This window comes from Fukomys damarensis, unplaced genomic scaffold (assembly GCF_012274545.1).
Source record: "Fukomys damarensis isolate Sample0158 unplaced genomic scaffold, DMR_v1.0_HiC HiC_scaffold_12, whole genome shotgun sequence".
Classification (NCBI taxonomy): Eukaryota; Metazoa; Chordata; class Mammalia; order Rodentia; family Bathyergidae; genus Fukomys; species Fukomys damarensis.
In genome coordinates, this window is record NW_022900924.1 from 51289155 (window position 1) to 51314764 (window position 25610).

Sequence of the window (25610 nt, forward strand, 5' to 3'; positions counted from 1 at the left end):
CTTGTAACCTCGCCACGGCCCTTAGGAGCTACGCTGATGAAATCAACTGCACAGACTAAATGCCTCTAGGCTGGAAACATCCCAGCTGAATCCTGATTCCCTCCTCTGGCCTTCATTATCCCTGTTCCTTCAGTCACCACTCAGGTGAATTTGTTTTGAGACCACCTCGTCATCATATATTGGAGAGGCAAGACTGGCACCAGTGGTTAAGCAGTAAGATAAGTCACCTTGTGATTAGGAGTCAAATTAGTTCGGTAGCTATCTGGGTGTGTGTGGACTTGTGCACGCACGTGTGCATACAAGTGGACAGTTATGGGATGGCAGTGAGCATACTGTCACTGACAGAACAGGAGATTTCTTCTTGTTTCTAGAGGCTTATTTGGGCCCTCAAAAGGATTAACAAAAGAACCAACACATAGGCCATTCTTCTCCATGGAGTGTCTTGATTAGGCATCTTGAATGTGGTGAGGGACAGATGTAGGCACTCAGGGAAGACCTGAAGGAGGGGGTGAGGCTCCTGCTCATCTTGAACCTGGAAAAGCTCTCACCTGGCGGTGTTTCTGTACTTTTTGTTGTCTGGTCTCTTGAATACATCTTAAGAGGGCAGGAATCTGTTTCAGGTGTTCTTGCTCGAACACTGGAAGACAGGACACTAGAAGATGACAACTTGAAATGGAGAGGGTGCAGATCACAGGGCCAGGGCAGGGAACGTGGGCAATTTCCTTGGTCTGCACTGCAATTGTGCAACAGTAAGCTACTCGTTTAGTGGGTTACAAAACAGACTGAGCCTCCAGGACTCAGATTGTGGTAGAGACTGAGGCAGTGGGAGGATGGGTCCAGCAGGAAGGTGAATAAGATGGAGAGGGGCCAGATGGGCAGGAGGCAGGGTGTGGGAGCAGCTTGACTGAGCCCTACATGTGGAATCAGGATAGACCCAAGTCCAAACCCTGGGGCCACTGCTTACCAGTGATGTGATGCAACGAGAGGTTAAATCTTGCTAACCTTAGTTTCCTCGCCTGTTAAATAGGGGCAGTAAAACTTGGCTGAGGATCTAATGAAGGCCTGGCAAAGGGTAAGCTACCAATAAAGGGGAGTTTTTATACCCCTAATTACACATTCATACTGAGAGCACAAAGAATGCCACAGACTAAACACAGCCTTTGCCTTCATGTAGCCTGCATATAGAAGCAATATAGCCTAATAGTTAAGGGAAGGGCACCTTGGCTTTATTACCTTGGGCAAAATACTTACCCCTCTGTGTCTCATTTTACTCACCTGTAAAGGGAATAGCAGTAGTAGCACATACTTCAAAGGATTATCAAGTGCGTTAAATATGGTGGTACGCGTGACATTCATCTGATGAGCAGCTATGTTACCACTTACTTAGAAGAAATGTGACAGGTAAAATGCTTGTACGCCCATCTCTTCGAACCAATGCTGCATCAAAGACAAGGCTGTGTGCTAGCGACTTCTGGCAACCAGAGGAACCAGATGGAGAAAAGGAGAGAGTAGTATTCTTGGGGGAAAAAAAAGAAAAACAATAGATCTTTCTGTGTTGCTTGTATGGCTAATCCCAGGAAATAAGACAGGGCTCAAGGCTGAGGGCTGTAAGCATAGGTCAGAATGGCTGGTGGGGGCTCAGGATGCGGAGTCTCCAGTATGCTAGAAAGCCAGACATTGGAGCCCTGGAACCAGGTTCAGGAAGGGGAGGAGAGAAGTTCAGGAGCTTCCGGGGAGGAGATTTGAACAGGCATTTCAGAGACCATGCTTGCTTAGTGGGACTCTGTTTCCCCTTGGAGCCTATGAGTGGAGTGCAGTCATGGAGGCTGGCTTTTCAGGAATGCATCCCACACAGGACACACCTAGAAGAGCCTTTGCTCCCTGGAATACTCTGCTACCACTGTCTTGAATTTCTTTTTTTGTTTGTTTGGCACCAAGGATTGAACTCAGGACCTTGTGCTTGCAAGGAAGGTAGCGGCACCACTGAGCTAAATCCCCCGACCTGAAATTCTTACTAATTCTTTTTAACTAGGGGAGCTAGGTTTCTGTTTTGCACAGGCCCACAAGAGTCATATAGCTGATCCTGTTAACCTCAGGTAGGGCATAAGAGGACCCAGGTGCTACAGGAACCCACGGGAGATGGGGAGACCCAAGGTCAGCTGTGGGCAGGCAGGGGAGAGGAAACCAGGACAAGAGGGCACTTTGGACTCTACCCTGAAGGAGATGGGCAGGATTTCTACAAGTGAAAATAAAAACTGTCCCGTTGGAAGAACTACGTTGGCAAAGTTAAGAGGTGAACAAGTACGGACTACGCTTAGGGAATGAACTGTGAGAATCCTGTGAACTTGGCACGCTTGCTGAGCTGCTCGGGTCTGGGCTGTCAGGGCAGTGCCATGTTCTGCTGCACTTTCTAGAGTAGCCTTTTCCTCAGGGTCTTTCTTGGTCCTCGGTAAGTGCCATCCACTGGTGTCTGCCCAATTCATATAGTAAGCATGGTATCCAATCCCAAAGCCAGGAGGATGGGAAGGGTGGATCCGAACAAAAGCAGACATTCTTAGCTGAAAATATGGCTACTGAAATAAAAAATGAAAAACTTAGAAGTAGGTCAAATAACAGCAAACACAGACCAAGAAAAACTTCAGCCGAGAATCCTTATCACCTAACTCGCTCCCTCCGTGTTCCTTATATCACAACTTCTGCATCACCTTTGTACCGCGGGCAAGGGGCAGAAGTAGAATTCTGACCAGGGTCTGTATCTTCTGCCCACACTGCCACAGCCCCACTTCTGACTGAGAGAAGTCCTCACACAAATGTACCTACAGTCAGACCGCGACGACTCCAATGAGATGGAAAACAAAATGAAAACGCCATATTTGTTCTTTTAAAACTCTCATATTTTCCACCCCAGCCTTCCTATCCTGAACTTCGCATTTAAATATTATTTCTATGAATATGACGCAGATACCATGTTCAAAGTGATGGAGGGTGTTGTAAAGAACAGGCCAATATACGGTTTGTTGTGTGTCCACCTGATTTACACAAATATTAACCTGTCCCTTAAGCAACAGCCCTTTGCTTGCTTCTGTCCTGCAGTTTCTACCAGCTTGAACTCTCCCTCCTAACTCAACAGGACAGAGCGGCATAGAAAGCTATGTTTCGTGCAGCCCCAGGGGCTTGGACTCCCTCTTGGCCCTGTGGCGTCTGATTTGGGGACAGGTGGGTAGGGGACCTCTGGGGGCAGAGCCCATCTCCTGGGCATGGGGGCTGGGGCTGGAGCCTCTGGATCAACTGGAAAAGCACAGCGTCGGTCGCTTGGATTTGTCTCCTGGCGCAACGTCTGAGTTCTCTTATAGTAAGAACCGAAGAGGTGCTGTCCCCCAAAAGCTCGGGTGTCTCCGCCTTGATGGTTGCACAGGACAGGAGCAGGAAAAGGAAAGGTCGGCTAGGGTGGTGCCAGCAGTGCCCAGCGACAGGCAGCCATGTCCACGGCAGGCAGCAGGGACCAGGGGCAGATGGTGTTGGCCATGCAGCAGGAACAGTGCCCCGAAGAAGGAAGTGGTGTCCAGGGGCTGGCAGTGGTGTCCATAGGCGGGAGACATTGTCCAGAGGTAATGGTGGCTTGAAGAAAAGCGAGGTGTCTGGGGCCAGGCAGGCGTGTCCAAGGTGGACAGCAGCGTCCAAAGGCAGGTAGCAGTGCCTTAAAAAGATGATGCCCAGGAACAGACAAGGGTTTCTAGGGGCAGGCAATGAGTCTAGAGTCGGGCAGCAGTGCCCAGAGGCAGGTTTGAGTGCCCTGCTGAAGAAAGTGACCTCCAGCGGCAAACAGCAGAGCCCAGGGGCAGGGAGTGACATTGTGGTAGCCATCATTCTCTAGTTGCAGGAAGCAGTGTTCTGGGGAGAAAGTGAGGACCAGGGTCAGACAGCAGCCCCAAAGCAGGCAGTGTACAGAGGGGTGGCAGTGGGATCCTCAGTAAACAGCAGAATCCTGGGTAAGCAGCAGGATCAGGTTAAGCAGTGGGATCCTGGGTAAGCAGCAGGTTCCTGGAGCAGGTGACAGGATCCAGGGTTGGGCAGCAGTTCTTTACAGAAGAAAGTGAAGCCCCAGGACAGGCACGGTCAGGGATAGGCAGCTGTGTTGAAGATCAGGCAGTGATGCCAGGGAGCAGCGATGCCCAGGGACAGGCTGCCCAGGGACCCTGAAAAAGGGTGAGGTGCTCTCCTCATCCCTATGTCACTTGGTCTCTCTTTGAAAACCATGTCCCCTCACTATAAATAGCTAGTATACAGCTTGAGTCATAAACAGGGAATATGACATTTAACCAAAAGAAATTTCGTAGTATCATGGATGAGTCGGGAAAGGAAATGGTCCACCAAGGACAGTTTAAGCGAACAGACCTCGTGTAATGAAGCACCGTAGAGAGTGGGTGTCAGCATGGTCTCTTTGTAGGAAATCCAAAACTAACAGTTGGAGGTTGATGCACTCGGTGATGCAATGGAAAGTCCAAAGTCACCTTGATATCCATGTGTCCTTTGTCCACGGTTCAATCGTAAGTCCAGGGAGAAGCTATTGACCAGACAACCCCAATGGGGGGACGGGGGTACAGGAGGACCTGGGGAGAGTAGGGACAGGACTTAGGCCCCTTAATTTCCATCAGCACGCCCTTCCCTTACCATGAATGATTGGTGTTCTCCAAGTATAACATGAAGTGCCAGGTGAGTGTCACTTCCCAACGTCAGCTGTCCTTCCGTCTTGCCCCACCAGGTCACTATGAGCGCCACTTCTGAGAAGAAGTTTTAACCCACCAGCATCAATAAGCCACCAACCCAGGGAGGAGGCCATCTTCCTCTCTCATATATGCACACACATCACTTACGGGTCAGACTGTTTCAGGGTACAGCCAGGGATCGCTCTGGAAATGGGACTACAATGGTGGTTCTTTCTTTCAATGGTGGCTCTCCTCTCTCTCTCCCCCCATCTTTCTGTCTTATTATTTGTGTGTATGAAGGGGTACCATACCAAGAGCTTTCCTCAGTGAAGGGATTTTAATTATTTGAATAAATGTAACTTGAAGCTTATGCATTAAATAAACCAAGGAAAAGGTCATCTTTCAGGGCTCATAGGTTGTGCTTGCAGCAGCCACTTGCCTGATGCCCAGCCAGTACAGGGACTATTTTTGGTGTTGTGAATGTCTGTGGCCAGTATCTAGCTCTGGATCAGACCTGCAGAGGTGACAAGGACACTCTTCAAGAATGTGTGTGAAGGAGTTAGGGGATGTTAAGGCTGTGTCTAGATGTCCCCCCACCCCACCCCCAGAGCCTCATGCAGTCACAGGTAGGGCTTTTTCAGAGGTGGCTGGATCTAGAGTGTGTGACACTGGGATTGATTCATGGTGCAGTGCTAGGATCAAGGGCACTAGGATTAAGGGTGTGAGTGCTGTGCACCCTAACTAGGCTGGATAAGATATAAGGGATAGAAAGAGCTAGGGTCGTCCCTCTTGCTTGATTTGCTACCTTCCGCCCACCATGAACTGTTTCTCCTCTGCAATGCTTATCTGCCTTGCCATCCTGCCTTGGAACCAGCTGATTAGGGACTGAAACTTTTACAAACTGTGAACTAAATAAATCTAGCTTTGAGGGTTGGCTGTTTTGCCTCAGCAACAAGAGAAAAGTAACTAAGACAGGGAGGATGGAGAAAGTCACTGAGCAGAGAAAGGGGCTCAGCATGCCATTAGGAAGAGTCTCCCCATGAGCCAGAGCCACGTTCAGCCAACAATGGGTCGGGATGGCCTTGTCAGGTAGAGTTGAGTGTCAGAAAGTGGTCTGAGCTCTGGGACCAGTTGCAGAGGGTAGGGTGGAGCCCAAAGCCTTCACCCCTCCCTGCACAGGCTGGGCCATTCTATGCAGGGACTGGTGCTGGCACCCTTGGCTCCCCAGTGCCTCCTGAAGTTTGTGCACACACAGTAGCTACTTAACAACTTCTGAATGAATCAATAGCATACACTGTTTTGATCTTGTATTCCCCATCAAGAAAATTTACAATTCCTTCTAGACATCTTTTATACCAAATTAACACTTTAAAGCCCTCAGCTTAATCGCATTATTTTCCTTAATGTAACTTTGGCCACATCCTCTCTATATGTAAGACCAGGGGCTTTTTCACCTGCTGGCAAGAGTACTAAAAGTTCATGCCCGGGGCAGAAAGAAAGGCAGGGACTCATAGGCCTGGGTTTCAATAAAAAAGGGGAAGCAAAATGATCCTGTAATAGACTTGAATCCAGAAGCAGTTGGTCTACGTTTCCATACACGGCTGTATCTGGCAGAATGTTCATCAGCACCACCCCTCCATGTCAATGCCTCTCAGGGGTTGGTGCTCGCTGCTGAGTTTCCAGTCTTCCGTAACCCTCTGTGAGCACCGTATGGCTCCTTCATTGCTGTTTTGATGTCCCATGGTCTCAGCTGCTGATACTTATCTGGTCACCCCATTTTGGGGAAAATTGTTTTTCCCCCAAAAAAGGCCACAGCAATATTTTCAGATCTACATACTCCTTCAGGACCTTGAAGGTTTTCTTCTTCTGGTCAGGTCAGGTCTAATTTCCCTTCCCCAGATTATGGGAGGGCCTTTGTAACTACCTCTGTGAGTGGGAATCAGCCGCTGGACATGTGAGATGAGCCAGGGTAAATGATTCCAGTCCCCAGCCTCTGAAGCCCAGCTGACAATGAGTAGAGCAAAAATGTGCCTTCATCAAGCCCAGTCCATACTACAGATTTGTGAGAAAGAATAAGTGTTGCTGTGGTAAGCCACTGCACAACCGTGACAGGGACACCATCTTTGTGGTATCATGAGGGTCTCGCCTTGCTTCCGTGAGACTCTGGTTTCTCTTCAATAGCAGTTGCAGAGCAGTGTTAGGGAATGATCCCTACTCCAACCAATGTCAAAATTCCTTAACACACAAAACACAAAATGCAGAGGGGTTAACTCACAAAGCCTTTAACTCATGAGTTGAGGGCTTATAGCTTCTTACAGTGGCTCTGATGCTTAGAACTTTCATTCATCCAACTCTAGTTTGTTACAATTATTCTGCCCCCAAAATTTAGCACAAGACCCCTGCAACTGTGCTGGGTGACATCAATTCAAGTGACAACTTGTCAACACTGCTGTCCAATGAATGCGGAGGACGGATCTGGTATACCCAAACTCTACCCTCCAGGTTCAGTTGTTTCCCTGTACACCCTTCAAGAGTTTGAAGTACATCCTTCCAGAGTTTGCTTGGTTGGCTCTCACGTAGGAATGTCCCGCCTCTCTCCCAGAACTTTCTGGACTGACAAGCATATTAGTTGTGGAAGCTCTGTGACTTGCACACATAGAAAGCACATGGTGCTTTGGCTTTTCCTGAGATACTGAACACCAAAGAAAGTACTGAACAGATCAGGACTGAGAATATTGTGCCAGCGGAACCTACCTCCCTTCCAGGCTGACACCAATCCATCCATTAACCAACAGCATGTTTGACCACAATTAGTGAGGCGTGAATCCGACCAGGTGCCTCCATTTTGTCCCCAGGGATGGAGCGAGGGCCATCTCCAAACACCTTGCTTGAAACCTCATTCATCGCACATCCTGTTTAATGATCTAGCTTGAAGACCAGGCAGGTTCAAGTCCATGATTTATTTCTAATTATCATCCCAGTGGTCTCCACAACTGTTATTAACTCTCAGGAGCCACCTTTTTTTTTTTTTAAGTTGGTTTTCCTAATTTTATTTTTGACAAAATTAAGCTCCAAATCAGAACACAGCCCAGGTGGAGTCTAATCTCCCTTTTAGGAAAAAGAGATTCTAAGGAGGGACAGTCAAGGTAGATTATTTGAGTTTTTGTTGAAAATTACCACCACGTGATCTACTTCCTAGCTTGATTTAGCAGCAATTACCAGAAAATGACTTCAAAAAATCAGAAGGCCCAGGGCTGCTTTTATAGCCCTCGTGCTGTCATTTTAGCGCCATCTGGAGATAAATATTGTTTATTGCAAGTGGGAGGAAATAAACCTTCCGAAACTCAATAACACAGAGATATTAACTCGCTCCTTTTGCTTGTCCTTCCCAAGACAGGTATTGCAGCTGTAAATCTTTAATTATTCAACGATTCTATTAAATAGGTACTGTTGCTAAGCACCTTATTGATGGAGAAACGGAAGTACAGTAAGTGGTAGAACTATAATTCGAATATAAATGTGATTCTAGAACATACACATATTAACCACTATGGTGGACAAAAAACTTCCCATTTTGCTTCTGTATTCTGTCAAAAGAAATGACGTTTGAAATATCAAGGGTAGAATGGGCATTAGCAAGAGGAAACGGTAGACCAAGAGGGAAGGCCTGATAGATGATAAGAAACACACGAACACTGAAGAAAATCATGTTTTCTGGACTGGACACAATCTCAGAATGCTGAGAGGACACAGGAGTTGCTAAGCATGTCTGTGATGTTGAGGCACTGGAAGACAGGGGCTGACACCGGAGATGGCAGTCTCCCCAGAGGCAAGGTAGGGACACCAAGGCGGGCACCATTTTTAAGCACCTAGCTGTGAAACAGCCGATCCCTAGGACCCAGCTTGGGCTCACTAAGAACAAGCAGTGTCCGAATTGCCTTATTTCCCAACAGACTGCTATATAACTGGATTTCACTGAGGCCTCTCAGCGCACCCCTATGGACACGACAGAGAAATATGGCTAGAAGCAAAATAGTTATTTTCATAGAGGCTGATAGGACCTTACCCTGTTCTCATGCCTGTGAACCTGAAAAGAGGATCTTAGCAGAAAAAAATCCATGAGTTGGCTTCAATTCCTGGGCAGCACTGTCATTATCGTTTGGATGGGAATCTGTCTTAGCCAGTGCAGTTACAGATTCTAAGTGGAGGAGCATAGACAAAATACTGGGTGAGGGAACCGAAGGGACCTCAAACACTTAGCAGTCTGGCCCACAGGGCTGGCTCACACAAGGGGTAGCTGAACAGGAGTGAATGTCGGGCCCTTCCAAAGTACCAGCCACCTGCCTCCGAGCCGAGGAGTGACCTGCTAGCTGGGGGAGGCTCTCTGGAGCAGTGCTGTCAATGACAGCATAACACAAACCACATACGTAACTTAACATCGCAGCAACCACGTTTCAAACACCCACAAAAACCTTGGGGGAATTTTAGTACACATATTTGTCTGGCTCTGCAGGGCTAGGGATTAAACCCAGGGCTTTGACACATGCTAGGTGATGTACTACCAATGAGCTACATCCCTGACCCTTTTTGTTTTAAGACAGGGTCTCACTAAGCTGTCCAGGCTGACCTCAAACTTGCAATCCTCCTGCCTCAGCCTTCCTGATAACTGGGATTACAGGCATTTGCTACCACACCTGGCTTTTATTTTTAATAAAATACTTGATGTTACCAAATAAATCTTAAATGCCACTATTTTACCATGTAATCAGTAGGAAAATGTACTATTGTACATTTTTTAAGCCAAGCCTTCAAAAATCTAGTATGTACTTTACACTTCATGGCACCCTTCGATTTGGCCCTGCAGATTTCAATTTCTCAATAATCACTTGTGGTGACCATGCAGGACAAGTTGGCACTAATGCTCCACTCTGCAAGGAAACTGCCCTCTGTCTTTTCTTCCTTCTTTTTATTTTTTGCTATGTGTCCCAGGCTGGCCTTGAACTCACGGTGACCCTCCTGCTTCAGCCTCCCAAGTGCTGGGATTACAGGCGTGCACTACATGCCTGCGTAATTATGTCATTTTTAGATGGCTGAATTAATAGAGTGGCTGTGCCTAAAGTTATTCCACTCAATTGTTTTTTTAGGACTCTGGGTTCTTTGGCACAGAAAATACCAGGAAAGCTGTACTGGTGCCCATTGCCTGTATCCAAACCTGATCAGGAGAGTTGGGACCGTTTCAGCCACTGAATGACTAGAAATGCGAGCCGTTACCAGACACATTTTTCTTCTCTGATCTCCCCGAGTTCTTGGATGTCTTTTTGTTTAGAAGTTGTTATGAGATTTAGTAGCAGCTTATCTTTCTCAAGAAACAGAATAAAATTCTCTTTCCATTTCTACTAACATCCAATCCAACTTTGAAATCAGCTTTAGTTCCCCCATCCTTTCTCCTTCCACAGTGATTTCTGAGCACCAACACCCATTCTGGTCAGAAATCCAGCAACTGAACCAATGGTGAATGCAGCCCAAGAACAAGAAAGAAATATCCTGTTCTCCCCCTGTCGCTACCTGGCATCCTTCCACGGTGTTTCTGTCCATATGAATTCATCACAATTGAATCCTTCGCTGGAGGAGGCTGCCTGGGTTCAAATCCATGTCAAGCCACTTGTAAGCTGTAGCATGGAGCTCAACCCCTTGTCCACACATAGTAGAAAGAAAAATCTCTCGTCCACACAACAGAGCTTATCTATATATAGTGCTTGGAACAGGAGCTAGCTTGTAGCAAGCACTCAGTAAGGCACTCCATAAATATTTTTACTCAGTAAGAGAAAATTTTTACTTCACTTGCACTCTCAGACATACCTGAAAACCTCTGGCTTGAAAGAAATCTACATGCTGACTCCAACCAAGGCCTAGGAACCCTTTCTGCAACCTATCTTTGGTCTACTTGAGCTGTGCTGCCTCAGGGAGCACCAGCCCATCTCTGGAGCACACTAACTTCTAGGAAAGTAACGGGGGGTGGAGTTTTAGGATTCCCATCAGTCCCACCATCACCTGTCACTACGGCTTATTACAAGAAATCCTATGGAACACTAATACAAATCTTTGCTACGTGCCTCAGATAAAGCACTTACAGAGCCTTGAAGTTCAGAGTCGGATGACGAAAGGATTATTTTTAACTTAAAACCATGGCCATCCCATGATTTAGTTAAATCATAGGCTCAAAAGAATGACCAAACCCCATTAACATAATTCCCAGGAAGAGCACTACCCTCATGAGATCGTTCTAGCCAAGGCTAGTAACCCTAGCTCTTAGTATCCTGACTGATCTTGTACACACGCTGGAAAAGTGGAAATAATGAAAAGCAAGTCCAAATAATGACCACGTGCTCTCCTGCGCTAAGATATGTAAGGGGAAAGGTGGATGATCATTTCTAAGAGCCTCTCAACACAGGCAATTCAGTTCAACTCATAGCGAAACTTAGGTACCGAAAGCCCACTAAACATGGACAAATATTCATGTGGTTTCATTTGACTTCGAGGAGGAGCAAGGGCTGCTGTATAGCTAACGGCAAGATTGCTACAGGAGCTACACTGATGGCTGGAAGGCAGCTCCACACACCCTGCGTCAAAAGCACTGAAACATTGACCAGCAGAGGCAAGAAGCCCAAAGTACATGAGCACCGGGTTGTCACGTGACTGCATAAGGTAAAGTGAGAGAAGATCAAAGGCCAAATGCACTCCGGTCCCCTGCCATCTAAATCGGATGCCACCGGAAGCCAGTGTAATCTGCAAGTCTACTTTTTAAGTTCATTTTCTACATCCAGTGCCTAGTTCTCAATATAAACCAAAGGTTTTCTAATCATGAGGTCAAATGAGATGAGCATATACATGAAATTTCTTTCTCAACAATAAAATAACCATATCAGATTTTATTGTTCTCAGATGCGAGAAAAGAGACTTTCTCCAGGACAATTAGATCTTTGTATCATCTTGATTCTCGTACCTGGCTCTCTAATCTAGTCAGTTTCTTCAAGCTCTATGCTAGAGGAGGCCGCGTGTCTCAGGGGGCAGTCAGGGAACTGCTGCTCACCACTCCTCTGATGCTTGTCAGTGCGTCTTGCTTGATGGAGAGAGTAGAACCCAAATCCCTCAGGGGTGAAAAGAAACAGGAGTCAAGAAAAAAAAATAAGATGTATTTAAAAACACACTTCTCCAGTTGGCGCTTTGTGTGAAGTAACTAACAATTATCTCCAACCCTTTACATTGTTTCTTTTGTTCTTAACAGTCTTCTTGCAGCTTTAATTCTTGAAATGCAGGTGGCAGCACCAGACATTATATCCCCAAAGGGAGAGGTATTATTAGTTAACCATTTTCCTGGTCATTCTTGTCTGAATGTAGACGGACAGATGCTTAAGCCCTTTTATACACATCATGACGACCACTGGGAAAAAAATTAAACTTGCATATGAAAATAAAAACAAAACCAAACACAAAAAAACCCTGCTGATAATAAATATCGCTGATTCACTTATTTTCAACAAAGTCCAATTTTATTCACTCTTAATATCCTTGCAGTCCATTGTACACCTTCTGCACTGATCCTTGTTTCAGAAGTTGTTTGATACCTGAAGAATGAACAATGATGATATTAACAAAAATCTGACTTTTCTACAGTGTAAAGAGCTAGTTTCATGGGAAAGCTCAAAAAGGCCTATGACAACCAAAGATCCAAATGAAACCAACAAGTGCCACTCTCCAATGTCACCACACACGGTGCCCACCGCGTGCACATGAGCATCCACGAGCCCATATCTGTTTCTCTCAGGCCTACACCACACATCCCACGGCACCCTAAGAAATAAGAAGGAAAACTCTCCAGCGAAGTCTTTCATTCCCTCTTCTTTGTCCTCTTTGCAGTTTTTAATCTCTTCCAACACTTTTCTTTCTCTTATTATTTCTTTTCTTTCTTTCTTCTGGTACCAGGGACCGAACTCAGGACTTTGATCTTGCCAGGCAGGCACAGTGCCACTGAGCTATATTCCAGGCCCTCTCATTATTTAAATGCTCAAAACTGGGCCCTCTTCAACCAGTCATCACAGTCATGCACTCGTAAGCCTCGGATCCAGCTACTGCACATCTCACCTTCCCCTTCACTGTTCGGTTTAGCTTACTCACTCTGAGTGATTTAGTTTTACTCCCATACAATGCATCATGCCCTCAATTTTAAAGTCTGGCTCACACAACCTTTTCACACGGCAACAGTAGGATTTTTACTATTGCCTTTGTGGAGAAAGGTAAGTTCATTGCTACCTTGTGTCACGCTGTTGTCAACAGCTGATATCTCACATCACTGGACACTTCTTTGCTCTCATATACGTCACATGTGCGTGCACACATACACACACCACAAACACACACACTCATTATACATCATACCTTCTCTTGCTTCCTCTGTTAACTGCTCTTTTGGAAAATCCACATCAAAAGTGATTATCAAAGAGCCCTTGATATTGTTATTGTCAAAATTGGGGAGCCCTTCCCCTTTCTTCCATAGCTTGGCTCCTGGCTTGGTGATCTTGTCCCGGGAAATATGTACCTAGAAAGCAAAAGGGAATGACTTGGTGTGGACCAGCATACACAAAGAACAGGGCACAGCTTCCTGTGAGCACTAGGTGCACACAGCAGATGTCACAGCTCAGCACAGGAGAAAGGATGAGAGGCAAAGATTTTAAAAAATACAGAGAAAAGGCAACAAATAAGTAGCTAAAAACTAAGGATTTTGCAAGTAGAAATTTTAAGAATGAGAGGTCCAAGGCTATGCAACCAACTCTGAGTAGCTACAAGGTCTGTGGCACTGTTTTTGCTCGGTGCTCAGCAGCCAATTAAGGGGAGAAAGAAGACTAAGAGAAAGGAATCCCTGTGGTTCTAAAGGATGGAAGTGGCTGAAATAATTTTAAAATCCCCACACAAAAGCTTTTAAAAGGTTTTAAGAAGCAGGAAAATTAGTTTGTTTACCTTGTGACCATCCAAATGAATAATATCCATCTCAAACCCGACCAGAGACTCAACCAGCGAGACTGTCACATTTGTGTACAGATCGTCTCCTCTTCTTTCAAATATTCGGTGCCTAAAAATAAAACAAGGTAAATCTTTCTAACAATAAGCATTTATTAGACACACTTTGATGCATAATACTGAGACTTGAAAGCTGTGGTCAACTTCTTGAACCTTAATCTTTTTTTTTTTTTGGTACTGGGGATCAAACTTGGGTCCTTGTGCTTATGAGGCAGGCACTGGAACAACTGAGCTAAATCCCCCGCTTGAAGCTTATTCTTAAGGAAGTCACAACCATCAGAAACTAAAATATGTAAGGAAAAAATCTCAGTTTTTAGATTATGAAAACGAAGGTTTAGCAGCAGGGACTGGAGAGATGGGCGTTAGAAATAGTTCTGTGTGGTTTTATGAGCTGGACCCATGAGGCCAGGTGAGGACCAGAGATGAGCTAAGGTGACAACAGGGAAAGGGGACAGGCTAGAGGGAATTCGGCAAAGGAGAGGACTTGGGATGGCACTGGGCTTACTGAGGGAACAGCGTATGGCTCCAGCTTCTCAGGGAAGCGATGAGAAGGACAGGCAGGGGAGAAAAGCTGGGGGAAAGATCACTGAAAGAGAATGGGAAAGTCCTCAGCAGATTCCAGTGGGAATCATCTTAATGAATCCGTAGATGAGAAGGGTCTCTGGTTTCTAACTGGTAACAAGAGAGAAATGATAAATGAGAAAGCTCAAGTTCTGGGCAAACTTCTAGTCTAAGCAGCACCTCATGTTGAAGAGAAGCCCGTACATGGAGCAGCTGCGTATTATGTAACAGAAGGTCCCTTCTATGGAAAAGCCTCCTGTTCTCAAGTGGTGCTACAGTTCATCAGCCAAAACCCACAGATCTCCTTGGCTCCCCGCCTTCCTGTTAACCTTTAAAATAAAACACCTCCTTAGGTTTCGATCCTTTCCTTGCAACACTGCTTTGATTTACAAGTCCTATATCAATAAATACTTGGGGCTCTATCCCAATTCCCAACCCCAAATTTTCAGTAATGTTATAGTTACAAATACCTGCTTATGGTATAATGGAGAAAAACAAAGGAAAAAGTCTGCATTCATTATCACTGTAACCTGAGTCATCTGAAAAGCAGGGCCTAAATAGCCTCTAAAATTCAACTACTTACTTGACAACTTTGATTCGGAATCTTAAGTCTCCGGGTTCCCCATCCACGTGAGGCTCACCTGGTCAGAGAAGATCACAGAACACACAAAGTCCACACATACACCACAAAGTTACTAGGCAGCTGCAAGAATTTAATTCTCCAACGAGAATTATATATCTTCCTTTACTGCTGGAGTTAAAAATTGATCCATTAAGATCTGGACATGCTAAATCTTGATAAAGCTTAGGCAACCTGGTAGTAACTTTTGGCCATTATATTCAAAGGATGAACAGTAATGCTAATGCTTCAGTGATTAACTAGTCACACTAATCTAAAACTGGCTGAAGAGTACCAGAAATTATATGTTCATTGACTATGCAGCCATATAAGACGTGTGGTGAGGGGAAGTGAGAGGGATTCACAAGCAAGTACAAGCAGTCATGATGAGAAAGTCATCCACATTTCACCTTCTCCAATGAAAGGGTACTCCATGCCATCTCTCACTCCAGGCTCTATTTCCACTTCCAGCGTTCGTTCTTCATTCACTAGTCTGTGACAAACGGAATTAAAAAAAAACAAACATGAAACCCCAGACACATACCAAGTTCTATCTATTCTATCAGACCTTCTTCTCGAAAACTTTACTAGGCCTCTACCTGACAAAGCTCTCTGAGATTTGTCTACTTCTTCGACGTGCCACAATCAGGGCAAAGCCATTCTGTACTACAAAAACATGTAAGATTGTCCTAACGGCCCAAGTAGGAAGTAAACAAAACATTAATGTGTCAAGGGTAATCAGAGGTAAATGACACTGCTTATCAGTTTAAAAATTAAAGGGACGGCCAGGGATTTAGCTCAGTGGTTCTGCCACCTGCCTCCAAGTGCAAGGACCTGAGTTCGATCCCCAGTACCTAATAATAATAATGATAACAATAATAAATAAAGAGAGATATTTATAAGAAACACTGCAGGGAAGAGTTTTAAAATGCACATTTCTTTGCTCCATGCTTTGGGAGAATATGGTAAAGACAGGGCTAAATACAGACAGTAAGAGTTTTAGTAGACAAATGAGCCTGTTCAAGCATTTACTGGCAGAAGCACAGAGGTGATTTCACTTACTTGACATTAGGGCACTCATCGCAGACCACTTCCTGTGTCATCTGGAAGCGCCCAGGGCCCAGCTGAGTGGTCCGCATCTCTTGCCGACAGTTACATTTCCGTTTGCCAGGAGCCTGCCTGGCCACAGGCTTGTTTCTAACTACCTAAGAAATGCACAAAAATAGGCTTCAGTTTCTTCAACAGACACACGCTCTGCACACATGCCTGGGGTGTAACTTCTCCTTTTCTGGCAAACTGTCTCTCAGACCTAAAGCTGACAATACTCTCTGAAGAGTTAAAGGAGCCCCCAAACAGGAATGAACCAAACACATACTTTACACGTTCCCCCCGGCTTGAACCATTGGTGGTACCTGCACAACTGTCCCACTGGGAGGCTGGCACCACCTGACAGGACTGTCCCGTGACGGGACTGCTAGAGGGGACAGTCATGTATGTAGCACCAGCAGTTTAGAGCTGCCTGTAGTGAGACCTGAATCACAGCCCCATTGTAAATGTGTTAAATGACTCAAATTCTAAAGTTGGAAAGGAGAGAGGGATAAGAAGAGAACTAACAATAAAATGCATGATAAGCCACAAATAAGTGCTACTGGATTAAATTAGCTCATAGAATTACTATCCTTAAAGCAACCTCAAGTTGTGCAACGAACGTATAACCTCCAAATGACAACCCCTATGTTCAAAAGAAGCTGCTATGTAGCTACCATCTAACCCTATGATTAATGAAAAGGCCTCCTCGTTTCAGGCAACTTAGCCTAGGACTACTTTCCAGTGCCATCTCCATCCACACACTTTTAACACACAGGAAGAGACATAATGACCATTTCTTTGTAGTTAACTGCAATCAAATCTCTGAACCCTCTAATGCGAAGTTGATCTATATAAAGAAATACATTCCTATTTTTGCCTAATGACAAGCCCATATGCACACACAGAAAAATGACACAAACAGTTTAGAGAAAAATCTCTTTCGGCCTGCCAACATGTGAAAGCTCAGGTCAACTGAGTAAATTACAGCAAAAACACAGTGATTAGAACACACTTGCTATCTGCCAAGCAATGCTTTAAATCTCTTAGTTTTAGTTAAAAGTACAAATTCTGGAAGTTGATATTAGCAGCTGTATCATTTGAACTTACTTCCACAAAATTTCCTGCATACACTTCTTCCAAAGTGACTTCTAGATCTACAATAATATCACTTCCTCTTGGAATGTTTCTGTCTTGTTGACGAGGGGTTCCTCCAAACATGAAACCAAAATCTCCAAAGAAGCTATAGATAAGTGTGAAATCATTAGGAGAAGAAATCTGAGTTTATGTCTCAAGGTTATTTAGTTTTCTTCACAGTGATAAATTAGTGCTGCTTCCTCGCCCATTGTACAAAACTGAGTATTTTTAATACAAAGTCATACACCATAGTTTTGAGTTTATATAATATTTACTACACTGCAACTATTCGCTGCCCACCACAAAAAATTGTACCTTTTGATACAACATGGTCCAAACAGTACAGCATAGACACAAACTGTATATGCTACTGAATCAAATGTTGGTTTCGACCAATAAAATAACATGCTTTAACACTGAAAAACTCCAGAATGGGCAGATTTATTGAGAAAGGGGAAAGTATATGTAACTATGTGTAATGCTGAACTTGATGGTTAAAAAAATTTTAAGAGTAGTTTCAAACATGTAGTGTACTTTTGAGAAGTTAACCTTGGTAAAAGAAGCTACTACTCTGTACAAAAACCTTGGGAGCAGATTTTAAATAAGCTAAAATAGCATCATCTTAGTAAAGTTCTATTATTTAAGGAAAAATATGTTCTGGCTTCTACAAGATTGAAATTAATTTGTGTAAGTAACAAGATAACCACTTTGAGATTAATAAAAGCAGTGACCTTCATCTAACTTCAGGTCAATTTTTGGTGGCATTTTAGAAGACTTGGATATTACAATGGTGATGATAACAACTACATAACTCCCTCTCCCACCAACCACCCCTGGAGACTGTATTCCTGAACCCTGGAAGCTGGGAGGGAGGAGGGCATGTGTGTGGGGAAAGCTGCCTCTCTCTCTGACATCCCAGGTCACTCTCTGAATGGTCAAGGGGAACAGATACTTCCCCAGGGGGCTTAAACAGCTACACTGATCTCAGGAGAGAGAAAGGTACTCTAATCACAACAGGACACATCTTTCCAAGTCCTGGAAGTCTACTATCAGCCCCAAACACTGAATGCAGGAAGCTACTGTATGCAACAATGATTCTTACTTCTTCTGGGAAAGGGATCATAGATGCCATTGAGAATCTGAATAAAGAAATGAACTCTGTGCCTTTAAAAATTCAAAATCCAAACATGTTTTTACTTATAACTTCAGACCTGGCTCTCAGACTAAGCTCTCCTAGTACATGGCATTATAGAGAGTCAAATGTCAGCAAAGAGGGATTCAAAGAGTGAAGAGCAGAGGGGTTTAATATTCTAGCCACTTCACACTGCCAGAAAGGAAAAAAGGAGCCTCCACCCTAATTCCTTCTCCAATGGCGGTTATTGGAATCAACCCTCTCTTGTTGACAGGACAAAAGAGGGAGATTCGGGTATAAGAGTAGGGATTTTCCTCTGCTTACAAGAATAATTTTGCTCATTAAACCACTAAACTGCCAGACACTAATATTTTGCAAATGGGTAAATTACTTACTGTGAAAAAATGTCTCCATGGGAGCTCTGATGACCATCTTTTAATCCTTCCTCACCGTAAGTATCATACTGTTTCCGTTTCTCACTATCTGACAGCACCTGGAAAAAAGCCAGTGGAGAGATCATCCCAGGTAATATTCAGTCAAGGCACATTCACATGTATGGTCCTTTTCTCACTCTGACACTGTGTCTAAGATTTCAGGGAAGGGTGGTTTTCATTAATGTATGTTGTTTCTCTAGCAGATTAAATTCTTTGGTGTACTGTCCATGCCAAATGGACTGATTCATGTGTTAATATGAAGTTATCAAACCTCCCTTAGTAACTTAAATCAGACTTGAAAACTGGCTGTGATGGTCAGGGAGTTCCTGGGAAAGGGGTAAGATGGCCTGCTCGGGCTTACTTGGCATACAGCTTCTGCTTATGCTGCTCATCCTTATGCCATTTTCTCTCTCTGGTCTCCAAACTAGGCTACGGTAGGTCAAGCTAAGGAACAAGGGTGACATGCCCTCTGGCAAGAGCTATGCTGTTCTAGTCTCATACGCCTTATTTTCATGTTTTGGTATATGCAGAAATTAATTTGTGGAAGAATGCTGCCAGGCATAGATTTTTTTTTTTTGGTTTTATAGTGCCGAGTTCAAGGAGGTAAGAAGGGACATTATTTGATGAAGGCTGTTCAAGGTCAGTTTTACCACTTGAATTCAATTTTTTAGTCTCAGTAATTTTACAAAACTATACTGTCATGGCTACATGTTTACTTGCTGAATCCACCCTCTCTGCATGACACCCAAGAAGGTAAAGATCCAGTAGGTTCCTTTTTTTTGGTACTAGGGGTCAAACTCAGGCCCTTGCACTTGCAAGGCAGGTGGTGGCACCACTAGCTAAAACCTTGGCTCTAAGCAGGTTTCTGTGTTGAAAAAGAGAGGAAAACAACACACGCGTGCATGTGCGAGCGCGCGCACACACACACATACACCATACTTGTGTGACCTCATTAGAGAGAGTCTGGAAATAGATGGGGTTTGTTGATCTACCTGGAAAGAAAAAAAAAAGGAAAGATCTGACTGGGATATTCAAACAGGACACACTTTTGGCTCAGGGACTGAATGATGTGAAGGGACCATGATAAACCTTTAAGATATATTTAGAAGGATACCCAGATGTTTAGTTTATAAGACCCTCAGCTTTCTTTACAAACAAAGACAAAGAGGTTTGTGCTCATTAAATCACTAAGTTACCAATACCACTGTAAAAAAAGGCACTACGGTACATCAGATGATAGAAAGGATGTTTTGGAAATCATTCTTAGAAAATAGGTACTTTGGGGACGGGAGTTTAGCTCAGTGGTGCCGCGGCCTGACTCACAAGTTTAATCCCTGGTACCAAAAAAAAAAAGGTAGTTTGGTGAAGCAGAGTTAACCTGAAAACAAAAACAAGCTATTACACAACCTATATTCCCAATGTTTTAATTTTCCAGTCTACTTCTCGGATATTATTTAGACAAGAAAATGAAGACTGTATTTGGTTCTATGAAAACACCATCTCAAAACCTGAAAATATAGACCATTTAAAATCAGGTTCTTTCTGGACACCAGAGGCTTCTTCTGTAAAGACCTCTCAAAAACTACCTGCAAAATCATATAATCATTTGCTCCCTCTTCACCTAAGAAATACAATTGTATCCCACTGTCTTAGAAACTATTTTCTTTCTTTCTTTTGAGATGAGGTCTCATTATATTGCTGAGGCTGGCCAGGATTCCTGGGCTCAAGCAATCTTCCTGTCTCCGTCTCCTAAGAGGCTGAGACTACAAGTGTAAGCCATCATGCCTGCAGTATTTTTTTTTCTTTCATTGAGTTTATTGGTACTTTTTAGGTATACAGTACAGTTACATTCAGCATTGGGATCTTGTACACTTACATGATATATCTTGGTTCTTATTTTTTCCCCATACCCCCCCTAGCCACCTTTCCCTATTTACAAAGACTTTGTTTCCATTTTTTCCTTCTCTGCACTATTTTGTTTTTAAAAGCATAAAAGGTCCTTAGTTGACTGGCCAACCAATATGCAGATTCTTAAGCAATTAACAGTAATCCCAGCTCAGAAGAGAAAACAAATTTGTATCCATAAGAGTCAGAAGACTCTTCATCTCTTCTTACTGTATTGAGACTCTGATTCGTGAACTCTCATTTATCTAGGGCAAAAGGCAATCAAGCTTGACTGTTTACAAAGAAAAAAGAAAATCTAGTGACTGAAAAGATTACCAGAGTTAAATAAGCTGCAATTTCAAAAATGATATATATACAGTCTGCATAGAACATGGATAAAGGACAGGCTAGATTCCTCACTGAGCGGTCAAGTTCCTGTGGCAGTACTTTTGCATACTGGATTCCTAGCAAACAATGGGACTATTCATGAGAAGTAGAGTGCAAAATATGGAATCCATATTATTGACAAGAAACAAAATGTTACATATAATTTAAGAAGGGCTGTCAAACCTCTCCAGTTTATTCATGGGTTCCAGGTTAAGAATTTCTGTCCTATAAAGTCCTTGGAGATTCCTTCGGAGAGGAGATCCCAATGCAATACCTAGCAACACTGACGGCATTTGTATATGACAAAAACTGGCCAGGGTTGCATATTATCAGCTCCTTTGATATAAAGCAAGAAGGCAGCAGTTCATCACCGTCTTCATCGATCCCTACTGGGAACCAATGGGGAGGCAGAGTACCATTGTCATGGTTTAGCTCATTCCTGACCGTTATCTGGTCCACATGGGCATTTAGGTTTGAACTCCTCAACTGTTTATAATTCTAGCTCTATCTCTGAAACTGACGGACAGATCAATCTTTACTTATAATCTATCAGTGTTATTTTTATTCTTCATCATTACACCCCTCATTAATATAAACATGAAAAAGGCAGGAAATAGTATCCATGAACATGAATATAACTGTAATATCCAGCACAATACAGAGCACTATTTTTACTTCTATCTACTGTCAAATTTTAAGTAGAAATGACCTAAAGGAGTGTTTCTCTGCATTTTATAGTCTTTTTCGGCTCTATAGGCTTTGTTCACATCTCAGTTTTCTTGACTCACTTCATAAGCAGCACCCAGATCCTGGAATTTCTCCTGGGCTTGGGGATCGTCAGGATTCCTGTCAGGATGAAGCTGCAGGGCTAGCTTCCTGTAGGCCTTCTTAATGTCCTTTATAGAGGCACTGCGCGGCACCCCCAAGATCTTATAGAAATCTCGCCTGGAAAGGAGGACAGAATTCTTCATTGAAGAATTATATGTTACATTTTTGAAATTGAAAGGGTTTTTCTCACCTTTTACATTTGAGGTCTGAGCAAGAGGTACAAAAATGAAGGTGTATGTGACACGCAGGAAACCTACCACAATTTTTAATGAGTCATATATTGAATATTCACAGTGTGAGAAGCAAAGTATTTTATGGGCAATGTTAGATTATTCAAAACATCTGTGGCACTCTTCTTTTAAAACTTCTCTCAGTTAAATAATTTATCTAGGGCTGAGGGTACTGTACAGTGGAAGAGTGGTTGTCTACCACGCTATACGGCCCTGGGTTTGATCCTCAGCATTACAAAAAAAGGGAAAGAAACTATTTTTTTAAATTTTATGGTCATGTTATTTTTGGGTAATAACCATATAATCTAATCAACCCTCCCCTTTTCCTTATACTGATTCCAAATGACCTCTGACTGTTTCCAAGAGTCAAATAACCTCAAAGAATGGTTTTCTTTATTCAGAAAAATTACGTTACATCAATGTCCTAACAGTAAGACTTTCAGAAGATTAAAGATAAAGTAACTCAAAGCTAACTTCAGAGGTTAAAGTGATTTGAAACCTTCTCGTTTACCTGGGCTGCACTGAGTGAAGAGGAATTATTTTGGGCTCTATATGAGATATACAACATAGTTAATGTATGTAAGTAACGAAACTTCCTTTTCACAACAGCTTTTATTATAATATTTCAAAAAATGTAAGGAGAGGGGAAGTGGCCCATGGGCCTCAGATTGAACACAACGGGGTTAAACCAGAGCCCAGATAATCTGAAGACAGACTAACACCCATCTGGATGTGTGGACTGTAGTGTTTTTTTGTTTTGGCTTTTTTTGCCCCTAAAAGCAAAATAGAAAATATGTCTGCACCCATTGTTAATAGTTTATCTAGATCAAATCTTTATTATAGACAGCTTCTAAAGCCCATAAGCAGGAGACTCTCTGTTTTAGTAGCAGCGAAAATGCATATGGCCTGAACCAGGAGACAAGATAGAAACCCACTGACCTGGTTAGGGATAATGCTGGAATCAAGTTAATTATAAAAGGAATGGGAAATTGTAATGGGAAGACAGAATAAAACCATAATAAACTTTCAGGATAGGGATCCTATCTATTGGAAAAGATCAATAAATGTTCAGTGAATGAAATAAATAAGAACACTAAAAATCTACTCCTTTTGCAAAAGTAATGTTAGCCACCAGAATTTATTCAGAAAATGCATTATCTCAACAATGATGGAATTGTTATTCACAACTGAGACATTGATTTAGCAGTGATGGTAATTTTTAAATGTATCAGGGAAAAATATATTGTAGTTCCAAGACCCAGGTGATAGAAAACAGTATTTAAAAATTAGTATGCTTTTAGTCACGCTTTACACAAATTTATGTATCAGTTTTTAAAAATTATTACCCACAAGGGGTTCCATAATAAAATAGGGCTTCCCCAAATATGTACAGTTTTGACATTTCTTGAGATGGGAACTAAATAACAAAAGGACTAACTGTATGAAGAGTAAGGCTTAAGAATTTGGTTCATTTAAACCCTCTCTCAAAATAAAAGAGCTGCAGGCAGGCTGCAATCCCAGCACTCAGGAGGCTGAGGCAAGAGGATCACTGTGAGTGCAAGGCCAGCCTGGGCTACACAGTGAGTTCCAGGTCAGTCTCAACTACGTAGTGACACCGTCTCAAAAAACAAACAAACAAAACAAACAAACAAAATAAAAGAGCTGGGGATGTAACTCAGTGGGAAAGCTTTGGAATCAATCCCCAGTAACTACCGCTCGAGGTAACAGCTCAGAAAAAAATGCAGGGAAAAGATGGGTGGTATAACTCAGCATCAACATTACACTCCTTAAGACACTCCTTTATGAATGACTTAAGTTTAAAGCTCAATTACTAAAAGTGTTGATTGGGGAGGTACCAGGGATCAAACTCAGGTCCTTGCGCTTGCAAGGCAGGCGGCAGAAGCACTGAGCCAAATCCCCAGCCCTAAAAGTGTTGATATTGATGTTTTATTAAATATCTTAGAGTACTTGTGACTTCAGGTGTAGATATTATTAAGATAAAAAACAAAACATTATCTAGGAGAGGTTAACTTTAAAATTTTCATAAGGAAAAAGAATAACAAAATTTAAGCATATGTGCAAAGGGTTTAATATGCAAAGTTTACCCTTTTTGAGAACGTAAGTTTTAAAGCCATGTAGGTTGTACCTTCCTCATTTAGAATATTCTATAAATTGCTATCAGCTAAGACCTATTATTTCCTGCATTCTAAAATACACCATATGCTGGGTCACCAGGATTATAGGACCTTGAATTTTAAAGGCTGCAAAGATCAAGAGTCCATCTTTTCCCCATTATCTTTGCATCAGCCTGGCACGATATTATCCTGTTACAGATGGCAATTTATGTAGTTCTTTCCAGGCTATGTGATTCGTACGTGTGGGCTGGAATCCCAGTTTACTATCTCTGGGTGAACTACTCCTACTCACACCATTCAAATTCTCAAAAGGCACCATGGAGAGAGAACGTGAGGCATAATGACAGCTCAGGTTTAACAGCTCAAAACGCGGAAACGTCCTAGCCCTAAAGGGTCTTCTTGCTTCCTCAACCCGGCGGTCCACACCTGGCTTCCCTGCCTCCAGTCCTTGCGTGGCTTGGCGTCACAAGCCCCTCACTTTAATGCCTGTCGCAGGCTTCGCATTGCACGGTCCTCTTCTCCGGCTTGGCAGGACTCAACCCTCCTCCTTCACCACAGATGCGTCCACCGCGCCCACCTCGGCCGGGCACCGTGACCGTCTCCATTACAGCGAGGTGTCTGCCCCCTTTCCTTCCCCAGCTCACAACCACTTTCTTCCCCTCAAACTCCGTCCGCTCCCCAGACGCAGTGTGTGGCACTGCACCCCACTCCCACTCTCCTGGGCAAGCCCAGCTCTGCAGGGCCTCTGTGAGGTCCTCTGTCTCGCCACGCAGGCTCCCCTCGGACCCCACCAGCCTGGCCACACGACCCGCCCCACTCGGGATTCCCTTTTCGTTCCTACTACAACCACTTTCTTCCCCTCAAACTCCGTCCGCTCCCCAGACGCAGTGTGTGGCACTGCACCCCACTCCCACTCTCCTGGGCAAGCCCAGCTCTGCAGGGCCTCTGTGAGGTCCTCTGTCTCGCCACGCAGGCTCCCCTCGGACCCCACCAGCCTGGCCACACGACCCGCCCCACTCGGGATTCCCTTTTCGTTCCTACTCTGATCCAGCGTATTCCTCACGGCCTCTTCCGCCGCCGCTCTGGCTCGCCAGCCCTCCTGGCGTGCTGAGGGAGCCTCACGCCGGGGGGTCTTCCGGCTTGGTCGGCACAGACAGCCGGCCGGCCCCCTCCTGTGCCAGTCCACTTCCCGGGAGTCCCGAGTCCCGGTGAGAGGAGCCCCCAGCAGGCGAGGGCCAATCGCTACCCGGGACATCACACGAGGCCGGCACGTCGGAGCCAATCAGCGCGGTACACTTCACCTCCGAGGCTGCTTGGACAGCCAGTTAGACCTCGGAACTGCAGCCGCAGTTTCTGACCAATCAGAAGAAAAAACGTCAGAGGGTCGCGCCACGGC

The 25610-nt window shown here is 44.0% G+C and overlaps 1 protein-coding gene and 1 long non-coding RNA gene across 4 annotated transcripts; one reads left to right on the forward strand and one right to left on the reverse strand.

Moving 5' to 3' along the window:
• Window positions 1-548: 548 nt before the first annotated feature.
• Window positions 549-24588, reverse strand: Dnajb11 (DnaJ heat shock protein family (Hsp40) member B11). Of its 3 annotated transcripts, none has more exons than XR_004516839.1 (11): window positions 24507-24588; window positions 21810-21966; window positions 18712-18809; window positions 17158-17290; window positions 16024-16166; window positions 15372-15454; window positions 14926-14983; window positions 13722-13833; window positions 13143-13302; window positions 1384-4610; window positions 549-637 (listed from the first exon to the last, which is right to left on the reverse strand). XR_004516839.1 is itself a non-coding variant. In XM_010624199.3 (10 exons), the coding sequence occupies exons 1-10, from the start codon at window positions 24509-24511 to the stop codon at window positions 12267-12269; spliced, it is 1014 nt and encodes a 337-aa protein (XP_010622501.1). In that variant the 5' UTR covers window positions 24512-24529; the 3' UTR covers window positions 12235-12266. The 3 variants fall into 3 exon arrangements, 1 of the variants encoding a protein (XP_010622501.1); XR_004516838.1 differs by having other exon boundaries at window positions 1276-4610; XM_010624199.3 differs by lacking the exons at window positions 549-637; window positions 1384-4610 and adding an exon at window positions 12235-12331 and having other exon boundaries at window positions 24507-24529.
• Window positions 3156-5340, forward strand: LOC117285724. Its single transcript, XR_004516840.1, has 3 exons — window positions 3156-3216; window positions 4448-4547; window positions 4763-5340. It is a non-coding gene; the product is annotated as an uncharacterized LOC117285724 (long non-coding RNA).
• Window positions 24589-25610: the final 1022 nt, after the last annotated feature.